The 25,991-nt window shown below is 34.7% G+C and overlaps 3 protein-coding genes across 3 annotated transcripts; all 3 read right to left on the bottom strand.

Annotated features, from left to right (window-relative positions):
• Positions 1 to 256: 256 nt before the first annotated feature.
• LOC133870932 (autophagy-related protein 3-like) lies at positions 257 to 9,131 on the bottom strand. The gene is made up of 10 exons (XM_062308219.1): positions 8,928 to 9,131; positions 8,771 to 8,841; positions 8,528 to 8,644; positions 8,286 to 8,452; positions 7,773 to 7,858; positions 5,343 to 5,394; positions 3,835 to 3,900; positions 2,957 to 3,084; positions 2,392 to 2,494; positions 257 to 439 (listed from the first exon to the last, which is right to left on the bottom strand). Exons 1-9 carry the CDS (start codon positions 9,083 to 9,085, stop codon positions 2,398 to 2,400), a joined length of 942 nt encoding a protein of 313 aa, XP_062164203.1. The 5' UTR covers positions 9,086 to 9,131; the 3' UTR covers positions 257 to 439; positions 2,392 to 2,397.
• Positions 9,132 to 10,140: 1,009 nt separating this feature from the next.
• Positions 10,141 to 15,788, bottom strand: LOC133870781 (uncharacterized). The gene is made up of 5 exons (XM_062307999.1): positions 15,589 to 15,788; positions 15,317 to 15,458; positions 14,311 to 14,537; positions 12,916 to 13,173; positions 10,141 to 10,729 (listed from the first exon to the last, which is right to left on the bottom strand). Exons 1-5 carry the CDS (start codon positions 15,628 to 15,630, stop codon positions 10,424 to 10,426), a joined length of 975 nt encoding a protein of 324 aa, XP_062163983.1. The 5' UTR covers positions 15,631 to 15,788; the 3' UTR covers positions 10,141 to 10,423.
• Positions 15,789 to 19,837: 4,049 nt separating this feature from the next.
• On the bottom strand, positions 19,838 to 25,622 carry LOC133870683 (uncharacterized). The gene is made up of 5 exons (XM_062307860.1): positions 25,368 to 25,622; positions 25,096 to 25,237; positions 24,092 to 24,318; positions 22,692 to 22,949; positions 19,838 to 20,498 (listed from the first exon to the last, which is right to left on the bottom strand). Exons 1-5 carry the CDS (start codon positions 25,605 to 25,607, stop codon positions 20,193 to 20,195), a joined length of 1,173 nt encoding a protein of 390 aa, XP_062163844.1. The 5' UTR covers positions 25,608 to 25,622; the 3' UTR covers positions 19,838 to 20,192.
• Positions 25,623 to 25,991: the final 369 nt, after the last annotated feature.

Here is a 25,991-nt window from a genome sequence, read left to right as displayed (position 1 = left end):
CATTTTACGTCGAAACAAACGGAGCATAAAACAACATTGTCATAAAAAAAAAAAAAAAAAAAAAAAAAAAAAAAAAAAAAAAAAACTTGTCATGCCAACAAAAAGTAGTTCAACTTCAACGCTGGTTTATTGATTATGGTGGCATCTCAGTGGCTCACTGTTACTAAGTCCATGTTTACATTTTTCCACAAGTAATATTAAAACTTAAAATAATAATAATAATAATAATAATAATAATAATAATAAAACTATACAATTATAAAGTGAGCCTCCGTTAATATACAGGAAACTGTACAACAATAATTACAAAACAAATTCTCACATAAGTTTATTAATAAACAGTTTCATTTAGATATTATTTACAAGAACGACATTTGATCGATTGCAGCAACCAGAGGATATTGCTGGAATCTTAGATGAATTTTTAGAGCTTCTCCATCTGGCATATAAACATTGAATGAAAAAGATGTCATACACCAACAGCTTATTTCACTAATCACAATCAACAAATTATGTGACACTGGATATATGCAAGAAAGAAAACAAAGCATGGAATCTGCTAAAAGCCAGGCATACAGGTGAACCAATGCAATTTGAAATGTTATACCTTAATATAATTTTGGCCCCTATCATTGTTGTTGTTATTACCTTATTCTTCTTCTTCTTATTATTATTATCAAAACCAATAGATCCCTAACTTTAGGAGGTTCAGATGGGATTACACATACTTCTCCAGATCCATTGGATGCTAAGGAAAAGTCATTGAGAAATACTAGACATCCCAACACTTTTTTTAGAATTTGATTCCAACTTGATGTGTCACAATCCTATGAGATTGTGGCACACTTCTCAAAATGATAGATCTCATGGGATTGTGACATATTAGGTTGGAACCAAATTCTAGAAAAAAGTGTTTAGATGTATAGCATTCCTCTAATCCAAAAGCCCTAATACTGTTCGATACCGATTTGGTTAAACCTTTAACCCTTAAGATCGTAATATTCCACCACGTTTCTGAATCTGAAGTCTACGGCGGCTCACTTTATCAACTTTGACTCGATGGTAGTCTTCTCTCTTTTGGTAGATCTACTCACCCATTAGTATTCAATGACTTAATACTATGCCCATACATAATAAAACCAAGACATTTTAATATAGCCTTTAAGTCGCCCTCTCCATGACTCGAACCCGTGACTTAGTGCATACTCCGATACCAATTGTTAAAAGCTTAACCATTTGATCTAAAAGCCTTAAAACTATTGGATACTAGTTTGGTTAAACCATTAACCCTTAGGATTGTAAATATGGTTATTGAAAGAAATATTTTTAGGCAACTTCGCTGACGTTGCCTTCTAAACTGCAAACATAATGAAATCCTGTAGCTGACTTGGGCTACCTCTTTTCAGCCATTATTTCAGTTCACAACCATAGCACGGCACGCTACTTTTGAAGAACGTATATTTTCCAATGGATGGGTGATAGGTCACGAGGAATCGCAAGCCAAATCCGAAGTTCATGGGTTAACGCTAGAAGACACTAGACACCTTTAGTCTTGTGCATGACGTGTAGACACCTTCAAATAGAGTGACATAGGTGTGATAAATGAGTGTGAAGAGTAGCATTACTCTTTAAGTAGTGATAGTTATTGTTCTTATCATGTGTTGTCAATTGTATTATGTTGTAACCACGTGCTATTGTGTATGTATTAATAGCAGTAAGAAGAAAAGGAGAGCAAAGAGATTGTTATCGTTGTTACTGGTTACTTCCACCAAAAGGGCGACTCCTAATGAAGTTTTAATCGTTCCTAAATACCAACTCTGACTGGGACCTATCAATGGGATAGTCAAAAAATATTGTGACACAGGATGGACCAGAGATTAGAGGCATCACAGAGAAGGATCTGGTCAATATAAGACACAATTGATGCCAAACAAGCAAAAGGAACAGCAGGTTTGGGACCAAAAGCTGATGCAGGGTCTTACTAAATTGACACCAATATTGGATGTTGGGACTGGTTTATTGATTAAGGTGAAGACTCAGAAATATAGCTGAACGGTGTCTGCTGGTCAAAAACTCTAGAAAGTACATCATAGATGAAGGGAAAATCAAGAAAGGGAAGATGGGGAACCTAGGCACCACTCCCAAGAGAAGATACATTACATAATGCAATAGCAAGGTCTTTCAAATACTTTCTTCATTAGCTTCAGTAAACGTCAATAATACATGATGGACCTAAGACTAAATCCAAAGACCAACCAAAACTGACCCAACACAAATAATATGAACACACAGTAAAGCTCAAAACATATTGAAACCCAACTAACCAGAAGAATATCAGAAATAAAATTAAGGCTAAAAAAACATATTAAGGAGACACAAGAAAGCATTTACCTCTCATCAGTTGCTTGTGCTGCCAACATCAAAGTCCATGGTGTTATCATATTCGATAGTTGGAATTACAGAGGCCATGAATTTCAAGAATAAGAAGAGGTACCTACATATTTAGGTGAGAGATTAAAATATATGAAGGAAAAATAGAAAGAAAAACAGGGAAGATTGAAAACCAAAACACACACAAGGTTCAAAAATTTGTTTCGGACACACTATGTTCTTCATGTACCAACAGACATTGCTATACTGTCTCTCATATATAACAATGTCAGAATATCAGTAAGCGTAAAATATTTGCTTGATTTTTCACTTATTAGTTGTTTTAGTTATGAACAATTTTTCAGAAAAAGTAATGATGGGAAACAAGACAAGAAAAAATTAATTCAGGAGTCAGGTCGTGGGTAGTTTAATCCGATCCAACCTAGCATTGAGTAGTCTCAGTTTGAGTTGGTTCAACTTGATTGCATGACTTTTGTGATTGAACTCAAAGACAGTGCCAAGATTCAGAAGTATGGATGAATCAAATCTCAATATGTCAATGCCTCATATGAGGATGGAAATTTACTTGTCAACTTCTGGCTCAACCCCATGTGAGATTAGAACATCAATAATTTTTTTCATTACGGCTCCATGTCGACATGGATGAACAGATGCATGCTTCCCAGGCAAGTGAGGATGGTCTTCGATGGTTACCTGACATTATTGAATTAATAATAACATATACCCAAATTTTTTGAAAATAAATATATCAATCACGGAAATCAAAATTAAACAAACAAGATATGTCTACAAAAGCAGATTATACAGCAGAAGAGGAAATTAGGAAAGCAATCAGTGTGAAAGTGATATTTTGGAAGGACATTGGAATCACATATGGCCAAAACCATGATAAGTAGGACATTCTATTCTAGAAATAGAACCACTACTTGGGATGATGGAGCAATAGTATGAGTATTCTAGTTGGAAGCATAAGAACAACCTCGAGACTTGAAAAACCACTTACAGCTCCAGCAATTCTGGTCAAACTACGATATAGACCTCCAGTCTATATTGTTTGGTAGACATCATGACAAGACTCCAAACATGAAGTCCAGCAGATGCTCTAAGGGGTTGATAATAGCTATATTTAACTATTATTAGCCCCTTTTAATCTTCAACAGTTGTTTCAAAAAAAAAAAAAAAAAAAGGTTTGCTACAGTAAACATCTACATATAAAGTGTTACTGTAGCATATTGAAGCAATTTTTTATTCTTTTCTTTCTCCCTTCTCTCTCCCTCTTTTCAATAAAAATAATATTTAAAGAAAGTAGATAGTTAAATAGATAATTTGTTGGAGTTTGTATTGAAAAACTAGTAGCTAAAATAGAAAACTGTGTTTTGAGTGGCTAAAATAGCCACTATTGCTGGAGATGCTCAAACAAATAATTTCATTGTCATATCTCACCGTTTTGTGTGCATGGTCTTGACTAACATCTTCAAGTACAAGTTCTGGTCGCAAAAGCATTTTTGACTGCCACAAAACAGCGGAAAGTGCTCAATGATGATGTTAAATAATCACGTGGAAAAACAGTTGATCTTACACCGATGCTTACAATTAAATGATCAATACATTGACATTTTCCTGTACATGCTTGGTTACTAGAAAAACAGTTAAATCCACTACCATCATGATAAAAACATATTTCTGTCAGCACAAGAAGATAACAAGTTCTGCGTTGGCATGTGTTGATAAGCTACAAACACCATTATACCACTAAAAGGGATTTAGGATTCAAGTGTAAGAAAACTTGGAAGTAATCAGGAAAACATGTCAAGAAAAGCTTGGAAAACATGTCATTCATACAAAAAAAAAAAAAACAGACAGAAATTTCCTACAAATTGGTTTGTAAGAAATTTCATATAACTCACGTATAAAGGTGACATGTGTCCTTAAACATGTGAGAAGCACATGTTTTTTATTAATGCTATAAAAAAACATGTGATTCTCACATGTCAAGAGACACATGTCAATCTTATATATGAGTTATATAAAATTTCCTACAAACCAGTTTGTAGGAAATTTCTGTCAAAAAAAAAAAATAAATAAATAAATAGAAGCTTGGAAATTGTGGAGAAGAGAGAGAGAGAGAGAGGAGAGAGGGATCTTGGATTTTAAATAATAAATTTTCATTTTTCTTCCCAAAAAAAAAAAAGAGGGTACATCTCAAGTACAGGGAAAGAAATTTTGGAAAAATATCTAAAAAAGGAACTTAAGCGACTGAATGCAAAGAGTTTTCAGAAGGTGATGAAAAGGACTCCTATATCCAAAAATCATATAGAAAGGGAATTGTGAAAAGGATTTGGTAACCAGTTGCAAAATCAAATATGATTTGGCATATATTGTTCATTTACATGTTAATATATGAGCTCATCTTAGCATAAGTTAAAGTAAATGAACTGCAAAGTTTTTACATCTATTTTTTTTTTTGATAAGTAAAGTATATTCAAGAGGCGCAAAGTTTTTACATCTATAGTATAGTATCATACAGGCAGACAGTTGATTAAGCACTAGGAAGTTATATCTGAAAGCCATATATATTCAACTTATGCACCCTACATGAACAAGTTTTAATGAAGATTGAAAGATTAGTTAATGAACAAATGACCAAAGTATTGTAATTTATTTCTATTTCGTACTTTTTAAGTCTGATTTCCTCATTCTTTTTATTAGATTCTAGCAACCTAGAAGATCTGAGAGCATTTGAATCTGACAATCATATTGAGATTGATTAGGCCACAAGACCGGGAGAAAACATCTTTCCTGCATATAACATGCCTATGCTACATTTATGAAAGACATGTTCATGCTCTGCAAATGCCATAATTAAATATCAAAATCAAAATCAGTGGACCAAATTTTCACTACCAATTATCAAACACATAAAAGCTACAAAGATAAATTAGGTGACAAACCTCATCATATCCAGTAAGCCATACTCGAGGTGTTTGATAATATTTATCATACCTGGAAATAAAGGAATACAAGATGTAAAAACCAGCTAGGGTTCAGATCCGTAAAGAGTAATTTCCAGCAAGGATTTTGAATCATTAAAGAAGAGAATGTTCCTGTCAATACAGAAACTTGCTTCCTATAAAAATTCTACTAAAAGATGACTAAAGATCATCAAAGTTCTGGAAAAAGTGTGACTGGTTGGAAGGGAGGTTGAAACTTGACAAAACTCTTTTAGCTTCTCAAAAATCCTGATCTCCATACGAATTTATTTACATACCAAACATGATTTTAAAAGTTTCATGCCTAAAGGAGTAACAAAGTCAATATTTAGGAGGGTGCAAAAGACCCTAGAAAAAAAAATTCAGTTGTCATCCAAAATCACATATCTCTTTTGCTGATGACCTGATGGTGTTCCGGAACTTTTTAGTATTGCACAATGTAAGAAAGTGCGGGTGGTGGATCATTGCAGTCCTTTAATGAAATATTCAGTGGAATATATCTTTTACTAGACTAGTGCATGATTGGGAGGAGGGCTTAGGTCACTTCCTTCTTTCTTTGATATGTTGGATCACGTCCAAGAAGCGGAAGTTTAAAGGTCATTTTATCATGTGTTATCCATTCCTGCTGGTTCCCCATTTCTTTGGAAGAGTATTCAAAAAGTGAAGGTCCCTTTGAGAGTGGCGTTCTTTGGGTGAATGACAGCACTCGGGAAGATCTTGACATTGGATAATCTGAGGAAGAGGAACGTCATAGTAGTGAATTGGTGTTGTATGTGCAAGAGGAGTGGGAGTCTATAGATCATCATTTTCTTCATTGTGAAGTGGCAAGAGAAATATGGGTTTCGATTTACCGTCTTTTTTTTGTAGAATAGGTCATGCCTAGAAAGGTAATTGAATTGTTGGCAAGTTGGAGAAGTTAGATGGGAAGCCAAAACATTAGAAGTTTGGAAGATGGCAACTTTGTGCTTAATATGGTGCATTTGGAGAGAACGGAATGCAAGGAGCTTTGAAGATCGTGAGATTTCGGTGGTTGAGCTAAGGAATAGAATGTTTAAATCCCTTTATACATGGACAACAACATACAATAGTCCACATATTTCTAGCTTTTCTGGTTTTTTTTTTTTTTTTGAGATGAATAATTCAGATCTTATTGAGAAAAAAAGGATTAAACCCACAAACACGAAGAATATACAATATGGACTCAACCCTATAAGATGCTACAATGTAAAAAGCTAATCAAATCAACCAAATTTGTAGAGACAAAGTTAGGAACATTAACAAGAACCCAACCCAAGAGAGAAAGGAATCGTCGTATTTTCGATGATAGTGAGACAAACGTGTTCTTTCTAAAATCTTCCTTTTTGAGATTGTGAGACAAACGTATTTTGGGCTTTTGTTCTTCTTTTTCTCCGTATTAGGGGTCTATCTTCTATACTTCCTGTGTACTTGGGTTGCACACAGCTGCACTTTCTAATGAGATTGAATTACTTATTAAAAAAAAAAAGATTTCTTCAACTAAGGCTACTAAGTAAGTACATAATGAGTTCAAAAGACTGGCTGGATTGACAACAAATGCATGTAAAAGTAAGGTGTATTTTTGCCGGAATTTCAGCTGACTAGAAAGGTCAATTTTGTCTATCCCCAAGTTTAAAGAAGGGAGACTGCCAGTAAGATGCTTGGGTGTACCTCTAATGTCAGGGAAGCTTTCTTTTCAGGATTGTAATCCAATTGATAAATTCATGGACATCTAAGTATTTTTACAAGGATATTAGAATTGCTACAATTTGTATTAGACAACATCAAAGTATACTGGACTTACATCCTTCCTAAGAAAGTAACAAAGATTAATGAGTGAAAAAATTCATTTTTATTTTATTTTATTTTTTATATCTAATAGAAATATCATTAAAAGCGTAAGGCGTCCCGGGTATACGAAAAGTATACAAGAGAAAACACCTAGCTAATAAGAGTAAAAAAAGCAAGAAATCATGAAAACTAATCACCACAGGAAAAATAACAGCAGGTGTCAAAAGATACAGAGTATTGAAGAATAAAGACTTAATCTCCTCCAATGTCCCCTCACAGTCCTCAAAACTTTTGTCGTTCATTTCCCTCTAAAGACATCACGAAAGGCACAAAGCCACCATCTTCTACACAACAGCACTTCGAGTGCTGCCGGTAGTTCACCAATAAGCATACAAGTCGATTACTCGTCTAGGCATAACCCAAGACAACCCAAATCGACTGAAGAAAACATTCCACATGGCACAAGCAACCTCATAATAAAAAAGCTTCTGGTGCCAACATATAAGATGACTAATGCCCTAGGAAACATTGAACTCCAAAGTCAAAAATGTATTAAGAAAAAAAATTATTTAAAATTTATCTTACGTGATGCTGACATCATAAGTTCGGGTGCGAATAATATTATCCTCATCAGGTTCTTGAGCCACAAGATATGTAGACTGAAGTGTTGCCTGCATTGAGTATATAGACATATAAATCACGATTATTAGAACTCTCCTAATGCATGTTCAATTCAATAGCAATAAGAGAAATACTTCTTTATGGCCATCAAGCTAATGCAAGCACCACATTAAATCCTCATTATTATCTATGTGATACACATCATTTATGGCCATCAACATTTTACGTATTCCCATGGTAAACGTCATGCAATATTTTATGTATTAATGTTTCCATAAGCAAATAACTTCAACAAGGATGTATTTTAAGTTTAAAATCTGATAAAGGCTAGAATGCCACAGCCTCTTGGCCCCTCTTCCATCACTTTGAGGAGCTTCGAGATTTTCTAAATTTTACAAACTCTAACAATTAAAAGTTGGAACATTTCAAGCAATTCTAACAGGATTTTGCAAAATAGTTAGAATGGTAACAACTTACTGGATCGGTTTCAAGAAGGTTGTCAGGTTCATCATAGTCAGCCATGTCTGGAATATCGTCTTCCTCCTCACCCCCAAAGTACGAAGGGATTGACCGAATAGGATTCTTCCTGCTGATCTCTAGGATCTCCATAGTAGGTAAGTTATCATCCTCATCGCAATTATTTTCTAAGGAAAATACAAGGCACAGATCAAAACGAGTACACTAAGTCAAAAAATTCCCAGCTCCAAATAGAAACACACCTTTTGGTTTACCGTGAGTTGCCAGCCAACCATCATTATCTTCACCATCAAGTAGCACTTCACCTCCAGCGGCTTCATATTCTTCTTCTACAGATGCAGCCCTTCGTAGACAAGGAACTGAAAAGAAGTTTATAATTCCTAAACATTTGTATGTAGAAAAAAAAAATACATTGCTTTTCATCAAAATCGTAAAGCTTAGGACGAAAGAAATTGATCAAAAGGCCCGAAACGATGCCATTTTACCATTTCTAGTAATCAAGAACTGCTTTTCCGGGGGTAAGTACGGTTTCCTCTTGCTTGACTCACCTGATTCCCTACCAAAAAATGGTTCTTCAAATTAAATTAGATTGAAATTGATAATGTGAAGTGGAAAAGAGGAGGTAAATTTGACATCACCGACCAGGACCAGGTGGGGCATTTGGCGACGAGATTATCACCGGCGACGATGAATTCGGAGACGCTGAGAACGCCTTTCTCCTTGAAGGCGGAGACGGTGCGAGGACCTCTGATTCTCTCTACCGTGCCTTTGAAGGCTTCGTGAAGCTTCTGCGATAGCATCTCTCTCCCTCCCACTTAAGGAATTATCGTATTGTATTAATGAGTTATCATGGTTTGCCTTTATTTTATCAGGACTCTCGGGGCTTGTTTGGCAAGGGAGAGAAAATTCTCCCTCTCCTCTTCGCCCTTTTTAAAAACAATTAATTTTAAAATATTTTAATTTTTTATTATATTAATATTTTTTTTATTATTTAAATAAAAAAATTAACTATAATACAAAGTTTTTCATTTTTTCATAGAAATTCTTTTTCCTTTAAATTACATCTATCACTTCTTACTACTACTTCCAACTCACACTCCTTTACCGAGCAAGGCCTCAATTTCTAAGAATTTGCTAACCATTGGAATATAAAAAGGTATGTTTGGTAAATGTTATTTATTTATTTCTTTTAATGATAATAAGAAGTGATTGATATAATATAAAATAGAAAGAAATTACTAAAAAAAAAAGTATAAAGAAGTTTTAAATTATTTGTATGAAAAATTGAAAACTTTTTTTTTGTAGTGATTATTTTTTTTTTTGAATAGTAATAAAAAGTGATTAATGTAATATAAAAATAAAATAAAAAAAGTTTGAATGTTTTGATATTGACTTTTTTTAGAAAAATAGAGTTGAAGGAAGGGATTTGACAAATAGGCTCCGATTGGTTTAGATTCGAACAGGTCTTAGACGAATAGAATTATTAGCAATCCAGATGACAAAATTATTAAGATTTATGTCCCTCATTTTGGAGCTTAAAAACAATGCAGTCTCATATTTGATTTTATTCCTTTTTATCGTTTTTTAAAAGAAATGCTATACACTCTCACTCATAACTTTTAAAATCATAATTAAATCAAAATTTAATAATCATCAATTTCAAATTCAATAGTAAATTTAAAAGCCAAATAGAGAGTATAAATTTGTGTAGTGGAAATCTTTTTGGCACCAAGGTGCGCTTGCCTTGTTACCTACATAATCTGTTTGCATAGCATTCTGTGAAAGAAAAAAATATAAAATATAAAAATATTATTGTTTCGATAGCAGTTTACTCTCAGAGAATGCACGCATAATCTGTTTAAATAGCAGTCCTCAAACAACAATAGCAAATTTTCAGATTACAGATTCATTATATTTACATCAAAAGCATGAAAATCACACATCCTGGGAGAAGGAAACTTTTATTGATCTCACAACAGCTCTCTTGATAACTAGTTCAAAACATATACTTGCATCCAGCAACCCGGCTATATCCGGAACTGGAAGACATTAAAGTTCTTTTCACACAGACTACAAGGCATTTCAAATGGATAAACCAATCAGATATTTGGAAGTAAGGACTTAAAACGCATCATGCCTTAGGGTATCAGCACAACGGATCCAGTAGTCTTCCTACTTTCAAGGTCTGCATGTGCCTGTGCTGCCTGAGACAAAGGGTAGGTGTGTTTTACTCGAACCCTCAAGGCACCTGATGCTACATTACCAAATACCTCCCCAGCAGCTTCCAGTAGCTCATCCCGAGTTGTATTGTATTGCATCAGGGAAGGCCTGGTCAAGAACAGGGATTTCACAGCAAGAGCTGACAATGGAACTGGATCTGGTATACCTGATGACTGCCCAAAACTCACCATGTACCCACGAGCCTTTAAGCATGCCAATGATCCCTGGATATGTTAACTTCCCAATAAGGAACTCCTTTCCAGGACATAATGGATGAAGCAGACCAATGTACCAATTTCAGCATATTCAAGTAAGTTTTAGGAATGTCTCATTCGAGTTTGACTATTTTATTTCGGGGAAAAATACACTTAACCCTCCCACTATCACCACTTTGGCACTTGTACCTCTAAAGTTTAAAAAGTGACACTCAAACCCCACCAACTACCTAATCGTAACACTTAACGGCCTTCAATAGTTTTTTCCATCAATTTGAATGGAACTCGCATCACATGCGCTGCACGTGACATTTTCAAATCAAATCTCCCAATAATGGCACAATTCTCGGAATTTATATTGTCTTAATACCTTTTTAAAGCCACAGCTTTTGGATAAGTCACGGAAGCTCTTGCCTGACAATAGGACCTTCATCTGTATTGAACAAGGGAGGTTTTCTGATTATTGACACAGGTCTTACAAACAAACCAAAAGTCCTTCATTTCGTCCCCTTCATTCACGGCTCATACAGTCCATAAAACCTTGGACCCAACTTGACATTCAAACATATACAATCTTCATAGCTTGTAAAAATGCCGCTTCTGTACAGTGTAAACCAGAGGGAGTCTCGAACTGTTAACAAGATTCTAGATTTATATATGCTACAAGGTCTGGCTCCAGGTCCTCATCCTACATTTTCATGAATATGTTGAAAGCCTTGGCAATTTCCCCAAATACCCCATTAGTGTTAGCCTCAAAGGCTTCGCAAGCCCATCCCAAGGTATGCAGGATGACCAAAAAAGCCAAGTCAGCCACGCTTCATGTGGTTGAACATGACTTTATGGATGGCTCTGTTTTGATGGGCAAAAAACAGAGCCAAACTGAAGCATGGCAGTTCACGAAGTTATTACCCACATTTTCCAAACGTCACAGATCAACAAATCATGAGGTTCGAGAGAAAATGAGAGAAAAGTAGAAAAGTTACTATCTCCATTTTCCAAACAGCTTGAGGAACTAACAATGCTTGGATAAGGTTTGAGTACCTGGATTCTTTTCTGCTGCCCAATTGGATTTTCAATACTTGTCAATGTCACCACTGACTCAAAAGCCTTCTCTTCCACTTCTGACAATCCTTTTGCTTGCGCATTCACAACACAAAAAGGGCTTAACTGATTGTGTCATTCATCTTGAGGACCAACGTCTTTGTTTGAAATTGTCTTTTTTTGCCGGATAATTTTGTCTTTGGTTGATTTCGGTTGCTTTAAACTACTTCGCTCACAAACCCAACAAGGTTTCCTTCCATGATCTAGTTTGTTCGAGGAGATTCGGGGTTTTGAAAGCTTTGAAACTGCCTCCTCGAGTGTTGGTGTCATGGGTAGCCTCTCATCCCTATGTGAAGTGATTACTTGACATTTCAAAGCTTTGCTGGAGCGTTGAGCAATAATACTTTGAAGGTCCCAGCGTTAGGCAAGAGCTTCCGTGACTTCAAGTCCAAAAGCCACGTGGCTTTAAGAAAAGTGTCTTTATAGAGACTTCGTAAAAAATCCATGAACAAGGGCATTTGGAGATATTTGGTTAAAAAATCTCACGTGTAGCACACGTGATGTGAGTTCCATCCAAACTGACAGAAAAAACTAATGGAGGGTGTCAAGTGTTACGATTAGATAGTTGGTGCGGTTCGAGTGTCACTTTTTAAACTTTGGAGGTACAAGTGCCAAACTGGTGATACTTTGGGGGGGTTAAGTATATTTTCCCCTTTATTTTTGAGCCTTCTCATGCTAGGTTGGTTTTATCTTAAGTTGGCAGAACTTGATTCAGTAATTATCTTACATGTTCTATAATTTTTCAAAATTTCATCTGAAATAGAAATACCTAGGTTTGGCAGGTCGGTCCTAGAATTGAGAAATCTTGGGGTTAAAATAATAGAGAGCTGATTGTTAACAGTTTGATGTGCTCAGTTGGTCCTCAAGTTGATACTCCAAACCCTTGATTGTTTTGAGTTCAACAGTAAACCAACCTAAATAAATTTGCATCCTTGGCTACTATATTGAGATAATGCAAGGAGCTAACCATGGAAACCAAATTTAAATATATCTGAAATGCATATTTGATGACACCTATGAAGCTATCTCAATTAAATTTCCACATAAAATGAGAGAGAGAGAGAGAGAGAGAAGAGACAAAAAGCAGCCAGTACCTGGAAGGTATCTTTTCCTACAGAATCGTAGACAACATCAACCCCATCGCCTGATGTAATCTCATTGACACGAGCAACAAAATCCTCTTCCTTATAGATTATAACATGGTGACACCCATCATCCTTGGCTTGAGCTGCCTTCTCTTCAGTTGAGACAGTTCCAATGACAGTGGCACCTAGGACATTAGCCCACTGGCTTAATAGAGATCCAACTCCACCAGCTGCTGCGTGAACAAGGATTGTGTGTCCAGGCTCAACCTGTATACAAAACAATTATTTCACATCTAGTACTAGATGTAATTAAGGCTCTGTTGATTGAGCTGGCATTACAGTGAGGAAAGAAAACCAATTTTAGGCATGCTATCTTAGCAAGATGCTAGATTCTGAGTGTTTTACAATTGCAACTTTGAAGAAAAAGGAACATGCATAGCGATACTTGTAAAAACCAGTTTTTCAAATGATCAAAAAGAGACACCATCTCGGATTTATTATGGTATTCAGTTCCCAATTCAAAGAAAAAAGTCAGAAAGTAGCTATAAAAGTATTTCTTGAATGATTATACATTATCTAATATATATGTTATAAGTATATGTTTACATCAGATTAATTGTACTTCATCTTACACATATAATTAAACCTGTTTTCATTAGATCGATCTTCAATTTCTAGTCAATCTTCTTATATTTCTACTCTCTGATGGTTTGGACATTTATCTCTAATTTTATTTCTCAGACTGTACAACTGAATAGGTCGGTCAACCAACTCAACTCAGACCAAAGAAGCCATGGAATGTGACATCAAGGGTTCAATCCCATACGGGTATGTGAGTTGTATTTCACTATCAAGAAAAAAAAATTGGGAAAAGCTAAACTTAAAACCCCTGACCTTTCATCACGTTTGAAAAAATGTACCAAAATTTTAAAAATGTCAATTTAGGGTTTCCATTTTTCAATTTTTTTTCAATTTCAACCCTCCGTTATAATTTTCCGTTACATCTTATCAAAATTTTCAAAATACCCGTGTTTATTTTTTATTTTTTTTAAAAATAAATTATAAAAAAATTTCAAAGAATCAGGCATGAATATTTTTGCAAGTTCCGATAAATTTTGACCAACACCTAAATCCGAGCAATTTTTTTTTTTTTCCCCTAAAAAATATATTGATATTTTGAAAATTTTGACAGGATTTAACGGAAAATTATAACGAATGATTGAAATTGAAAAACATTGAAACATGGATACCCTAAATGGCTTTTTAAAGTTTGGGTACCTTTTTTCAAAAGATCAGGGGTTATAAGTGAAGTTCTCTAAAAAAAAAAAAAAATTAGCAAAATCACAAGCTAAATTTAATGTAAATTACAACTTTCTGCAGTACAAAAGCAGCTATATAACCTACCTTGAAGCATCGGCGAAGTAGAAATTGGGCCGTCATACCCTTAAGCATAACAGATGCTGCAATGATAGGATCAATAGAGGAAGGAACAGGCACAACTTTGTTCGCAGGAAGGATCTGCTCTTCAGTATATGAGCCCATTGGGTTACCAGCATAAGCTACAAGGTCTCCAACTTGCCTGCCAGTCAGTCCAGGACCCACAGCTGTCACTACCCCAACAGCCTCCATACCTGAATTAGAATATGATATCAACAAAATGTACCCCACCTTAGGTCTTAAGGTCGCATTTACTACGAAAATCCATCTCTGTTCCCATTCTGATAAGAATTTCCGATATGTATCATAACTAATGCAAGTTCCAGAAACTGACAAATACTTCAATAGATCTTTAAGACCACATTTGTACTATAGTTGTAAAGAAACCACTGTTCAAATAAGCTATTATTCCAAGGAAATTACTTTCCTCACAATAAATGAAGCTTTTGTAAGTGTTAACTTTTTTGTGATCTCGATATGCATCATTGGCCTACTTCCTGACAAGCTTAAGCATTTATGATTAAATAGGGAATGTCAATAGCCCTTCTCTTAAGTAGCAAGAAGTTCGAATAGGATATGTTACACCCAATTTTCTGATGAGACTGACAACTCCCACAAGATGATGATTTCGAACTTACTAACTCACACGGAAAATTAGTGAGCTGCAATCCGAACTCCATTTTGAAACTTACCATATTTGGAAAAATTCAGATGATTCTGCTATCAGTAACATTTGAGAGCTGTATATTGCATATTTCCTGGAAGATGTATTTCTAAGCAGGACATAATTCCTGAAAGACAGTTTTAATCACCACCCAAATCCTTATTTTTGGAAGTCTTGCAATTACCAATCATATAAACTCTTCTTCATAAAGCATGCACCCAAAATAAAGTCATTAGAGACATCATTCTTGCTTGAAACAAAACTCTGTTTTACTGCAGAGACAACAAATGAAACCAAACCCAACCAAACCTGGGGTGAAGGGCAATGCAGCGGCCTTATAAACTCCTTTGCGAAAATACACATCAATGAAATTAAGCCCAATGGCCTTGTTTTTCACACGAATCTCCCCGTCCTTCGGCTCTCCTATTTCCACGTCCTCCCACTTCAGAACCTATTCTCATAACCAAAACAGATTCTCAGAAAAAAGAGTACACAATTATATAACTCTATAAAAAACCCAAAACCCAGAAACCAGTTTAGACATATGGGCTTGAATCTGGTTTGAGTTCAAGAGCCCTGACCTCAGGACCACCAAGCTCGTAAACCCTGATGGCTTTGACCATTTTGGAAACTGCTGACGATGACGATGACGATGACGATGACGCTGTCACCGGTGGGATTCTTCTCGTTGCACGTGCAGACGGTATAGGGTCACAGGAAGTTTCTGGAAAGGGTTTTGGATTTTGTTGGAAATGGTGGCGTGGAAGAGGGACAACTCGGGATAGTTCTCGAATATTTCAAATATGAATAATATTTGTAATCTGATCATTGATTTCAAGGCAATGAAAATATGTTTAGATATTGAATATGATTTAAATTCTTTTGAATATGTGTTTAGGTGTTGAATTTAGAATATTGGAAAAAAGTGTTTTATAATAGTATAAAGTGATTGAAAATGATTGGATTGTATGAAAAGTTGTGTATAATGATTGGTATGGTAAAAAATAATAATAAAAAATATATGATGGGTTTTAAAAAAGTGTTTTATAATAGTATTAAATGATTGAAAATGATTGGATTGTATGAAAAGTTGTGTATAATGATTGGTATGGTAAAAAATAATTAAAAAAAATATATGATAGGTTTATTCAAACTATTCAAACTTTATTCAAGTGACTCATGGGTTTTATTCAACTTGGATCCAGGTATGGGTTTTTGAATAAAAACCCGGTTCGAATATTGAATATCACTACGAACCAAACGCCATTTCATGTTTTGTAATTATATATTTTTACGGACTTTATATCTTAATGGAGATGGGATAAAGGGAAATAGTAAACTACAGTAGAAAACGTCGTCGTTTTGCATTGCTAGGTTGAAATTGAGTTGAGTATTAAACATTCAAATTTGATCCTTTTTATTTTTTTCATTAATTTTTTTAAAACATCAGTCTTCTAGTTTGAGCTTATTATCGAGCTCAATAATCTGTTCAAACTTATTATTTATTTTTTGTACAAATTTGAACTTATTCACGAATTATTGAATTAACTTATTTATTGCATACATAAAGTAAATATCGTGATTGTTTAATTTTTTTTTCTCATAAAATTTAAACTAATTATTATTTAATTAATTATTTTTAGTTTTTTTATTTCAGTTAATTAAATAAATTAACTCAAATATTAAACAATCTAATCTCAAGTCTATATGTTCATCTTATAATACTATGTGTGTGTGTATATATATATATTCAAGCTATATATATCTATTATATTAGAAAGAGAAATCATTTTTATTTTTTTGATTAATTAAGATATTCTCATTACAAAAGTTAAAATAATATTAAAAAATATTAAAAATAAAGCTATACCTGCTTAATATAAGTATTTTTTGTTGTGATTTAATTGATTTTCACTTAAATGCTTTGTTACGTGCTTGATTTCTCAATCGCATATCAGGATAAAATTGAGTAGGTTCTTAGAATGGACCTAAGTCTCTTTCAAATATAAGTTTGGACTATAATTTAGGGTTAAATACTCCTATAGTTCATAAGTTTTGAAAACTTTATTTTTGTAGTCTCTAATTTCAATTTGCATCACAGATATATCTCAATTTCGGGAAAATGACCGAATTAGTACCTTGGTTAAGTTTTTCGTCCAAAAACTAAATGCTCATCACGTGTCAATCTCTGTACCTAAGTTAAGTTTGACATGTGACATTATAAAAAAAAAAAAAAAAAAAAAAAAAAAAAAAAAATGAAATAATTAAAAATCTTGAAAAAATAATTAAAAAATAATAAAATTAAAAAAATATATATTAAAAAATTGAAAAAAAAAAAAAAAAGGTTGGCCCTTGGGGGTGGCCAAACCCTCCAAATTTTGTTTTTCCGTTTTGCCCTTGGACTCCCATAGGCCACGGAGGTGGTTCGGCCACCTCCAGACCGACTAATCTAGGGGTGATTCGGCCACCCTTAAGGGCAAAATCGATCTTGCCTTTTTTTTTTCTTTTTTCTTTTTTTTTTCTTTTTTTTTTTTTTTTCTGTTCATGGGGTGGCCGAAAGCACCCCATGGGGGTGGTCTGCCCAAGGGGGTGGCTCCCCTTGGCCAAAATGGGGGTGGTCGGCCACCCCTGAGCCACCCCCTCTTTTTTTTTTCAAATTTTTAATTAATTTTTAAAGATTTTTTATTTATTATTTTTTATATAGTGTCATGTGTCAATCTCAGAGGTTGACACGTAACGAACCGTTAGTTTTTTAACGAAAAATTTAACCAAGTTACCAATTTGGTCTTTTTTCAAAATTGAGGTATCATTTGTGATGCAATTTGAAACCCAGGGACTAAAAAATAAAGTTGTGAAAACTCAGGGACTAAAAATGTATTTAATCCTATAATTTATTTGAATAAATTTATTAATATTTAACTGTCTTTAAATTAATTTTTTCAATACGATAAATGACACCTAAGCTAATTGACGATTAAACTTACTTATTCAAGTCTTAGAATGACAAAACTAGATGAAAACACTCAAATTAACCCTTATTAATTAAAAACCTATTATTCTAACTCAATTATTAAACCTATCATACCCTAAATTCATCAATAACATTCCCTTCCCCATTTGAATGGACCTTAACCATACATACTGTTGAGGTGGCCATCCGTAGCCCAATTCAATTCTATAATCATTTACTCAAATTAAGAAACCAATGATTTTCTTAATTTATATATAGCTCCATACGATCCTAGTTGCTCTATATAAATGGTGTGGACGTGAATCGTTCGTAAAATGATAAATTTGGGTAAATTCTTCGAGGTAACTTAAAGGTGTGTTTGGATTCAGAATATAATCCTTATTCTATTCGGATTATTTTTAAAACCTGTCTACCAGCAAAAAAAACTCGAATTTCACTCGAATTTAGTCTCAATTCAAAATTGACATTCTGATTTCAGTGATTTGATGACTGGGACCCACGTGCAGGATAAGTTGTCTCAAAAAAAATGCTTGGATCCCACATTTAATTAATAAAATAATTAAAAATTAAATTAAATTAAATTTTTTTTTAAAAAAAAAAAAAAGCAAAGAGGTGGCCAATGCGGTCACCCCCGGTTGGCAACCACCCTTTTGCTTTTTTTAATTTTAATTTCAATTATTTTTTTTTAAATAAGAAAAAAAGTTTTCTTTATTTATTTTTTAATTAAACAGTCAATATTTAAATCAATATATAATAAATTATTATTATTTAAATCATTATTCCACACAACTTTTTACAATACCATAAAATTCTAATCATCTCCTACCAATAAAAAATAATATTTTTCAATCTAAAAAATTCAACACCCAAACACACCATAAGCCTCTTTCAAACGTAAATTTGGAATATAATTTTTTGAATACCTTTATTAAAATTCAAGGGTCTTTATATATATGACACCTAATTGATGATAAAACTTAATTAAATATTAGGATTAAATACAATTCACCCCCTGAAGTTGTCAGCCATTTTCAATTTGGCTACCAAAGTTTAAAAAATTTTCAATTCAGACATTCCATCTGGTTTGACGGTCAAACCAGATGGAATTTTGACCACGTGCGTGTCACGTGACTTTTTTAGGCAAATTTGTCCGTTTTACCCTCACTCCAAATTTTGACCAGGTGCCGGCAGTTGCCGCATGCCACCTCCAGGGGCTGGGGGTGGCTTCCCAACCAGCAGCCACCCCTTAGTATTTTCTTTCCTTTTTTATTTTTTTTTAAGAAACAAATCTTTTTCTTTTATTTATTTTTGTTAGATTTTATAATTTTTTATTTTTAATAGACACGTGTCCGCTTCCTATCGGGTGTAATGTGGCACCCCTAAAGGCAAAACGACGTCGTTTTGGAGTGAGTAAAACGGACAAATTTGTTTAAAAAAAGTCACGTGATACGCATGTGGTCAAAATTCCGTCTGGTTTGATGGTCAAACCAGACAAAATGCTTGAATTGAATTTTTTTGAAATTTTGAGGGGCACATTGCAAATTTTTAAACTTAGGTAGCCAAATTAAAAATGTCTGACAACTTCGAGGGGAGGGGTGAATTGTATTTAACCCTAAATCTTATATATAATGACAAAAGTAATATGAAAACACTCAAACTACTATAATCCGTATGAATTGAAATCCTATTCTAAATCCATATGTAACATGATTACATTTAACAAAGGTAGCATGCGCTAATGACCCCTTTCAGTTTTGTGATTCACTTTATTTTTTATTTTTTATTTTTATTTTTTCTTTAAATCGGGATCCCATGAAATTTTTACCCAAATTGAGTGTGCGCCTCTTGGATAGGTGAAAGAAAAAGAATATAAAATATTAAAATATTATTGTTTCGATAGCAGTTTACTCTGAGAGAACCCACGCATAATCTGTTTGCATAGCAGTCCTCAAACAACATTAGCAAATTTTCAGATTACAGATTCATTACATTTACATCAAAAGCATGAAAATTACACATCCTGGGAGAAGGAAACTTTTATTGATCTCACAACAGCTCTCTTGATAACTAGTTCAAAACATATACTTGCATCCAGCAACCCGGCTATATCCGGAACTGGAAGACATTCAAGTTCTTTTCACACAGACTACAAGGGATTTCAAATGGATAAACCAATCAGATATTTGGAAGTAAGGACTTAAAACGCATCATGCCTTAGGGTATCAGCACAACGGATCCAGTAGTCTTCCTACTTTCAAGGTCTGCATGTGCCTGTGCTGCCTGAGACAAAGGGTAGGTGTGTTTTACTCGAACCCTCAAGGCACCTGATGCTACATTACCAAATACCTCCCCAGCAGCTTGCAGTAGCTCATCCCGAGTTGTATTGTATTGCATCAGGGAAGGCCTGGTCAAGAACAGGGATTTCACAGCAAGAGCTGACAATGGAACAGGATCTGGTATACCTGATGACTGCCCAAAACTCACCATGTACCCACGAGCCTTTAAGCATGCCAATGATCCCTGGATATGTTAACTTCCCAATAAGGAACTCCTTTCCAGGACATAATGGATGAAGCAGACCAATGTACCAATTTCAGCATATTCAAGTAAGTTTTAGGAATGTCTCATTCGAGTTTGACTATTTTATTTCGGGGAAAAATACACTTAACCCTCCCACTATCACCACTTTGGCACTTGTACCTCTAAAGTTTAAAAAGTGACACTCAAACCCCACCAACTACCTAATCGTAACACTTAACGGCCTTCAATAGTTTTTTCCATCAATTTGAATGGAACTCGCATCACATGCGCTGCACGTGACATTTTCAAACCAAATCTCCCAATAATGGCACAATTCTTGGAATTTATATTGTCTTAATATCTTTTTAAAGCCACAGCTTTTGGATAAGTCACGGAAGCTCTTGCCTGACAATAGGACCTTCATCTGTATTGAACAAGGGAGGTTTTCTGATTATTGACACAGGTCTTACAAACAAACCAAAAGTCCTTCATTTCGTCCCCTTCATTCACGGCTCATACAGTCCATAAAACCTTGGACCCAACTTGACATTCAAACATATACAATCTTCATAGCTTGTAAAAATGCCGCTTCTGTACAGTGTAAACCAGAGGGAGTCTCGAACTGTTAACAAGATTCTAGATTTATATATGCTACAAGGTCTGGCTCCAGGTCCTCATCCTACATTTTCATGAATATGTTGAAAGCCTTGGCAATTTCCCCAAATACCCCATTAGTGTTAGCCTCAAAGGCTTCGCAAGCCCATCCCAAGGTATGCAGGATGACCAAAAAAGCCAAGTCAGCCACGCTTCATGTGGTTGAACATGACTTTATGGATGGCTCTGTTTTGATGGGCAAAAAACAGAGCCAAATTGAAGCATGGCAGTTCACGAAGTTATTACCCACATTTTCCAAACGTCACAGATCAACAAATCATGAGGTTCGAGAGAAAATGAGAGAAAAGTAGAAAAGTTACTATCTCCATTTTCCAAACAGCTTGAGGAACTAACAATGCTTGGATAAGGTTTGAGTACCTGGATTCTTTTCTGCTGCCCAATTGGATTTTCAATACTTGTCAATGTCACCACTGACTCAAAAGCCTTCTCTTCCACTTCTGACAATCCTTTTGCTTGCGCATTCACAACACAAAAAGGGCTTAACTGATTGTGTCATTCATCTTGAGGACCAACGTCTTTGTTTGAAATTGCCTTTTTTTGCCGGATAAGTTTGTCTTTGGTTGATTTTGGTTGCTTTAAACTACTTCGCTCACAAACCCAACAAGGTTTCCTTACATGATCTAGTTTGTTCGAGGAGATTCGGGGTTTTGAAAGCTTTGAAACTGCCTCCTCGAGTGTTGGTGTCATGGGTAGCCTCTCATCCCTATGTGAAGTGATTACTTGACATTTCAAAGCTTTGCTGGAGCGTTGAGCAATAATACTTTGAAGGTCCCAGCGTCAGGCAAGAGCTTCCGTGACTTCAAGTCCAAAAGCCACGTGGCTTTAAGAAAAGTGTCTTTATAGAGACTTCATAAAAATCCATGAACAATGGCATTTGGAGATATTTGGTTAAAAAATCTCACGTGTAGCACACGTGATGTGAGTTCCATCCAAACTGACAGAAAAAACTAATGGAGGGTGTCAAGTGTTACGATTAGATAGTTGGTGCGGTTCGAGTGTCACTTTTTAAACTTTGGAGGTACAAGTGCCAAACTGGTGATACTTTGGGGGGGTTAAGTGCATTTTCCCCTTTATTTTTGAGCCTTCTCATGCTCGGTTGGTTTTATCTTAAGTTGGCAGAACTTGATTCAGTAATTATCTTACATGTTCTATAATTTTTCAAAATTTCATCTGAAATAGAAATACCTAGGTTTGGCAGGTCAGTCCTAGAATTGAGAAATCTTGGGGTTAAAATAATAGAGAGCTGATTGTTAACAGTTTGATGTGCTCAGTTGGTCCTCAAGTTGATACTCCAAACCCTTGATTGTTTTGAGTTCAACAGTAAACCAACCTAAATAAATTTGCATCCTTGGCTACTATATTGAGATAATGCAAGGAGCTAACCATGGAAACCAAATTTAAATATATCTGAAATGCATATTTGATGACACCTATGAAGCTATCTCAACTAAATTTCCACATAAAATGAGAGAGAGAGAGAGAGAGAGAGAGAGAGAAGAGACAAAAAGCAGCCAGTACCTGGAAGGTATCTTTTCCTACAGAATCGTAGACAACATCAACCCCATCGCCTGATGTAATCTCATTGACACGAGCAACAAAATCCTCTTCCTTATAGATTATAACATGGTGACACCCATCATCCTTGGCTTGAGCTGCCTTCTCTTCAGTTGAGACAGTTCCAATGACAGTGGCACCTAGGACATTAGCCCACTGGCTTAATAGAGATCCAACTCCACCAGCTGCTGCGTGAACAAGGATTGTGTGTCCAGGCTCAACCTGTATACAAAACAATTATTTCACATCTAGTACTAGATGTAATTAAGGCTCTGTTGATTGAGCTGGCATTACAGTGAGGAAAGAAAACCAATTTTAGGCATGCTATCTTAGCAAGATGCTAGATTCTGAGTGTTTTACAATTGCAACTTTGAAGAAAAAGGAACATGCATAGCGATACTTGTAAAAACCAGTTTTTCAAATGATCAAAAAAGAGACACCATCTCGGTTTTATTATGGTATTCAGTTCCCAATTCAAAGAAAAAAGTCAGAAAGTAGCTATAAAAGTATTTCTTGAATGATCATACATTATCTAATACATATGTTATAAGTATATGTTTACATCAGATTAATTGTACTTCATCTTACACATATAATTAAACCTGTTTTCATTAGATCGATCTTCAATTTCTAGTCAATCTTCTTATATTTCTACTCTCTGATGGTTTGGACATTTATCTCTTATTTTATTTCTCAGACTGTACAACTGAATAGGTCGGTCAACCAACTCAACTCAGACCAAAGAAGCCATGGAATGTGACATCAAGGGTTCAATCCCATACGGGTATGTGAGTTGTATTTCACTATCAAGAAAAAAAAATTGGGAAAAGCTAAACTTAAAACCCCTGACCTTTCATCACGTTTGAAAAAATGTACCAAAATTTTAAAAATGTCAATTTAGGGTTTCCATTTTTCAATTTTTTTCAATTTCAACCCTCCGTTATAATTTTCCGTCACATCTTATCAAAATTTTCAAAATACACGTGTTTATTTTTTATTTTTTAAAAAAATAAATTATAAAAAAATTTCAAAGAATCAGGCATGAATATTTTTGCAAGTTCCGATAAATTTTGACCAACACCTAAATCCGAGCAATTTTTTTTTTTTTTTTTCCCTAAAAAATATATTGATATTTTGGAAATTTTGACAGGATTTAACGAAAAATTATAACGAATGATTGAAATTGAAAAACATTGAAACATGGATACCCTAAATGGCTTTTTAAAGTTTGGGTACCTTTTTTCAAAAGATCAGGGGTTATAAGTGAAGTTCTCTAAAAAAAAAAAAAAAAATTAGCAAAATCACAAGCTAAATTTAATGTAAATTACAACTTTCTGCGGTACAAAAGCAGCTATATAACCTACCTTGAAGCATCGGCGAAGTAGAAATTGGGCCGTCATACCCTTAAGCATAACAGATGCTGCAATGATAGGATCAATAGAGGAAGGAACAGGCACAACTTTGTTCGCAGGAAGGATCTGCTCTTCAGTATATGAGCCCATTGGGTTACCAGCATAAGCTACAAGGTCTCCAACTTGCCTGCCAGTCAGTCCAGGACCCACAGCTGTCACTACCCCAACAGCCTCCATACCTGAATTAGAATATGATATCAACAAAATGTACCCCACCTTAGGTCTTAAGGTCGCATTTACTACGAAAATCCATCTGTTCCCATTCTGATAAGAATTTCCGATATGTATCATAACTAATGCAAGTTCCAGAAACTGACAAATACTTCAATAGATCTTTAAGACCACATTTGTACTATAGTTGTAAAGAAACCACTGTTCAAATAAGCTATTATTCCAAGGAAATTACTTTCCTCACAATAAATGAAGCTTTTGTAAGTGTTAACTTTTTTGTGATCTCGATATGCATCATTGGCCTACTTCCTGACAAGCTTAAGCATTTATGATTAAATAGGGAATGTCAATAGCCCTTCTCTTAAGTAGCAAGAAGTTCGAATAGGATATGTTACACCCAATTTTCTGATGAGACTGACAACTCCCACAAGATGATGATTTCGAACTTACTAACTCACACGGAAAATTAGTGAGCTGCAATCCGAACTCCATTTTGAAACTTACCATATTTGGAAAAATTCAGATGATTCTGCTATCAGTAACATTTGAGAGCTGTATATTGCATATTTCCTGGAAGATGTATTTCTAAGCAGGACATAATTCCTGAAAGACAGTTTTAATCATCACCCAAATCCTTATTTTTGGAAGTCTTGCAATTACCAATCATATAAACTCTTCTTCATAAAGCATGCACCCAAAATAAAGTCATTAGAGACATCATTCTTGCTTGAAACAAAACTCTGTTTTACTGCAGAGACAACAAATGAAACCAAACCAAACCAAACCTGGGGTGAAGGGCAATGCAGCGGCCTTATAAACTCCTTTGCGAAAATACACATCAATGAAATTAAGCCCAATGGCCTTGTTTTTCACACGAATCTCCCCGTCCTTCGGCTCTCCTATTTCCACGTCCTCCCACTTCAGAACCTATTCTCATAACCAAAACAGATTCTCAGAAAAAAGGGTACACAATTACATAACTCAATAAAAAACCCAAAACCCAGAAACCAGTTTAGACATATGGGCTTGAATCTGGTTTGAGTTCAAGAGTCCTGACCTCAGGACCACCAAGCTCGTAAACCCTGATGGCTTTGACCATTTTGGGAACTGCTGACGATGACGATGACGATGACGCTCTCACCGGTGGGATTCTTCTCGTTGCACGTGCAGACGGTATAGGGTAACAGGAAGTTTCTGGAAAGGGTTTTGGATTTTGATGGAAATGGTGGCGTGGAAGAGGGACAACTCGGGATCGTAAGAGTAAGCGATGCTGAAATGCTACTCTTAATAATCCCATTTCATGTTTTGTAATTATATATTTTTACGGACTTTATATCTTAATGGAGATGGGATAAAGGGAAATAGTAAACTACAGTAGAAAACGTCGTCGTTTTGCATTACTAGGTTGAAATTGAGTTGAATATTAAACATTCAAGTTTGATCCTTTTTATTTTTTTCATTAATTTTTTTAAAACATCAGTCTTCTAGTTTAAGCTTATTACTGAGCTGAATAATCTGTTCAAACTTATTATTTATTTTTCGTACTTATTCATGAATTATTGAATTAACTTATTTATTGCATGCATAAAATAAATGTCGTGATTATTTAATTTTTTTTCTCATAAAATTCAAACTAATTATTAGTTAATTAATTATTTTTGGTTTTTTTTTCAGTTAATTA

This window comes from Alnus glutinosa, chromosome 6, assembly GCF_958979055.1.
Source record: "Alnus glutinosa chromosome 6, dhAlnGlut1.1, whole genome shotgun sequence".
Lineage (NCBI taxonomy): Eukaryota > Viridiplantae > Streptophyta > Magnoliopsida > Fagales > Betulaceae > Alnus > Alnus glutinosa.
The sequence above is the reverse complement of the archived record's forward strand: the minus strand, read 5'-3'. Positions and strand labels throughout refer to the sequence as shown.

What these genes read in the sequence shown, in the direction of transcription:
- LOC133870932 (XM_062308219.1), bottom strand. Translation starts at nt 9,085, where the DNA reads ATGCTATCGCAGAAGCTTCACGAAGCCTTCAAAGGCACGGTAGAGAGA. An exon ending in AACTCACGGTAAACCAAAAG is followed by an intron (nt 8,453 to 8,527) that starts GTGTGTTTCTAT and finishes TATTTTCCTTAG; the next exon opens with AAAATAATTGCGATGAGGAT. An exon ending in AAGACCATGCACACAAAACG is followed by an intron (nt 3,085 to 3,834) that starts GTGAGATATGAC and finishes CAATAATGTCAG; the next exon opens with GTAACCATCGAAGACCATCC.
- LOC133870683 (XM_062307860.1), bottom strand. Translation starts at nt 25,607, where the DNA reads ATGGGATTATTAAGAGTAGCATTTCAGCATCGCTTACTCTTACGATCC. An exon ending in ACGAGCTTGGTGGTCCTGAG is followed by an intron (nt 25,238 to 25,367) that starts GTCAGGACTCTT and finishes TTATGAGAATAG; the next exon opens with GTTCTGAAGTGGGAGGACGT. An exon ending in TACTTCGCCGATGCTTCAAG is followed by an intron (nt 22,950 to 24,091) that starts GTAGGTTATATA and finishes TTTTGTATACAG; the next exon opens with GTTGAGCCTGGACACACAAT.
- LOC133870781 (XM_062307999.1), bottom strand. Translation starts at nt 15,630, where the DNA reads ATGGTCAAAGCCATCAGGGTTTACGAGCTTGGTGGTCCTGAG. An exon ending in TGCATTGCCCTTCACCCCAG is followed by an intron (nt 14,538 to 15,316) that starts GTTTGGTTGGGT and finishes ATTCTAATTCAG; the next exon opens with GTATGGAGGCTGTTGGGGTA. An exon ending in TACTTCGCCGATGCTTCAAG is followed by an intron (nt 13,174 to 14,310) that starts GTAGGTTATATA and finishes TTTTGTATACAG; the next exon opens with GTTGAGCCTGGACACACAAT.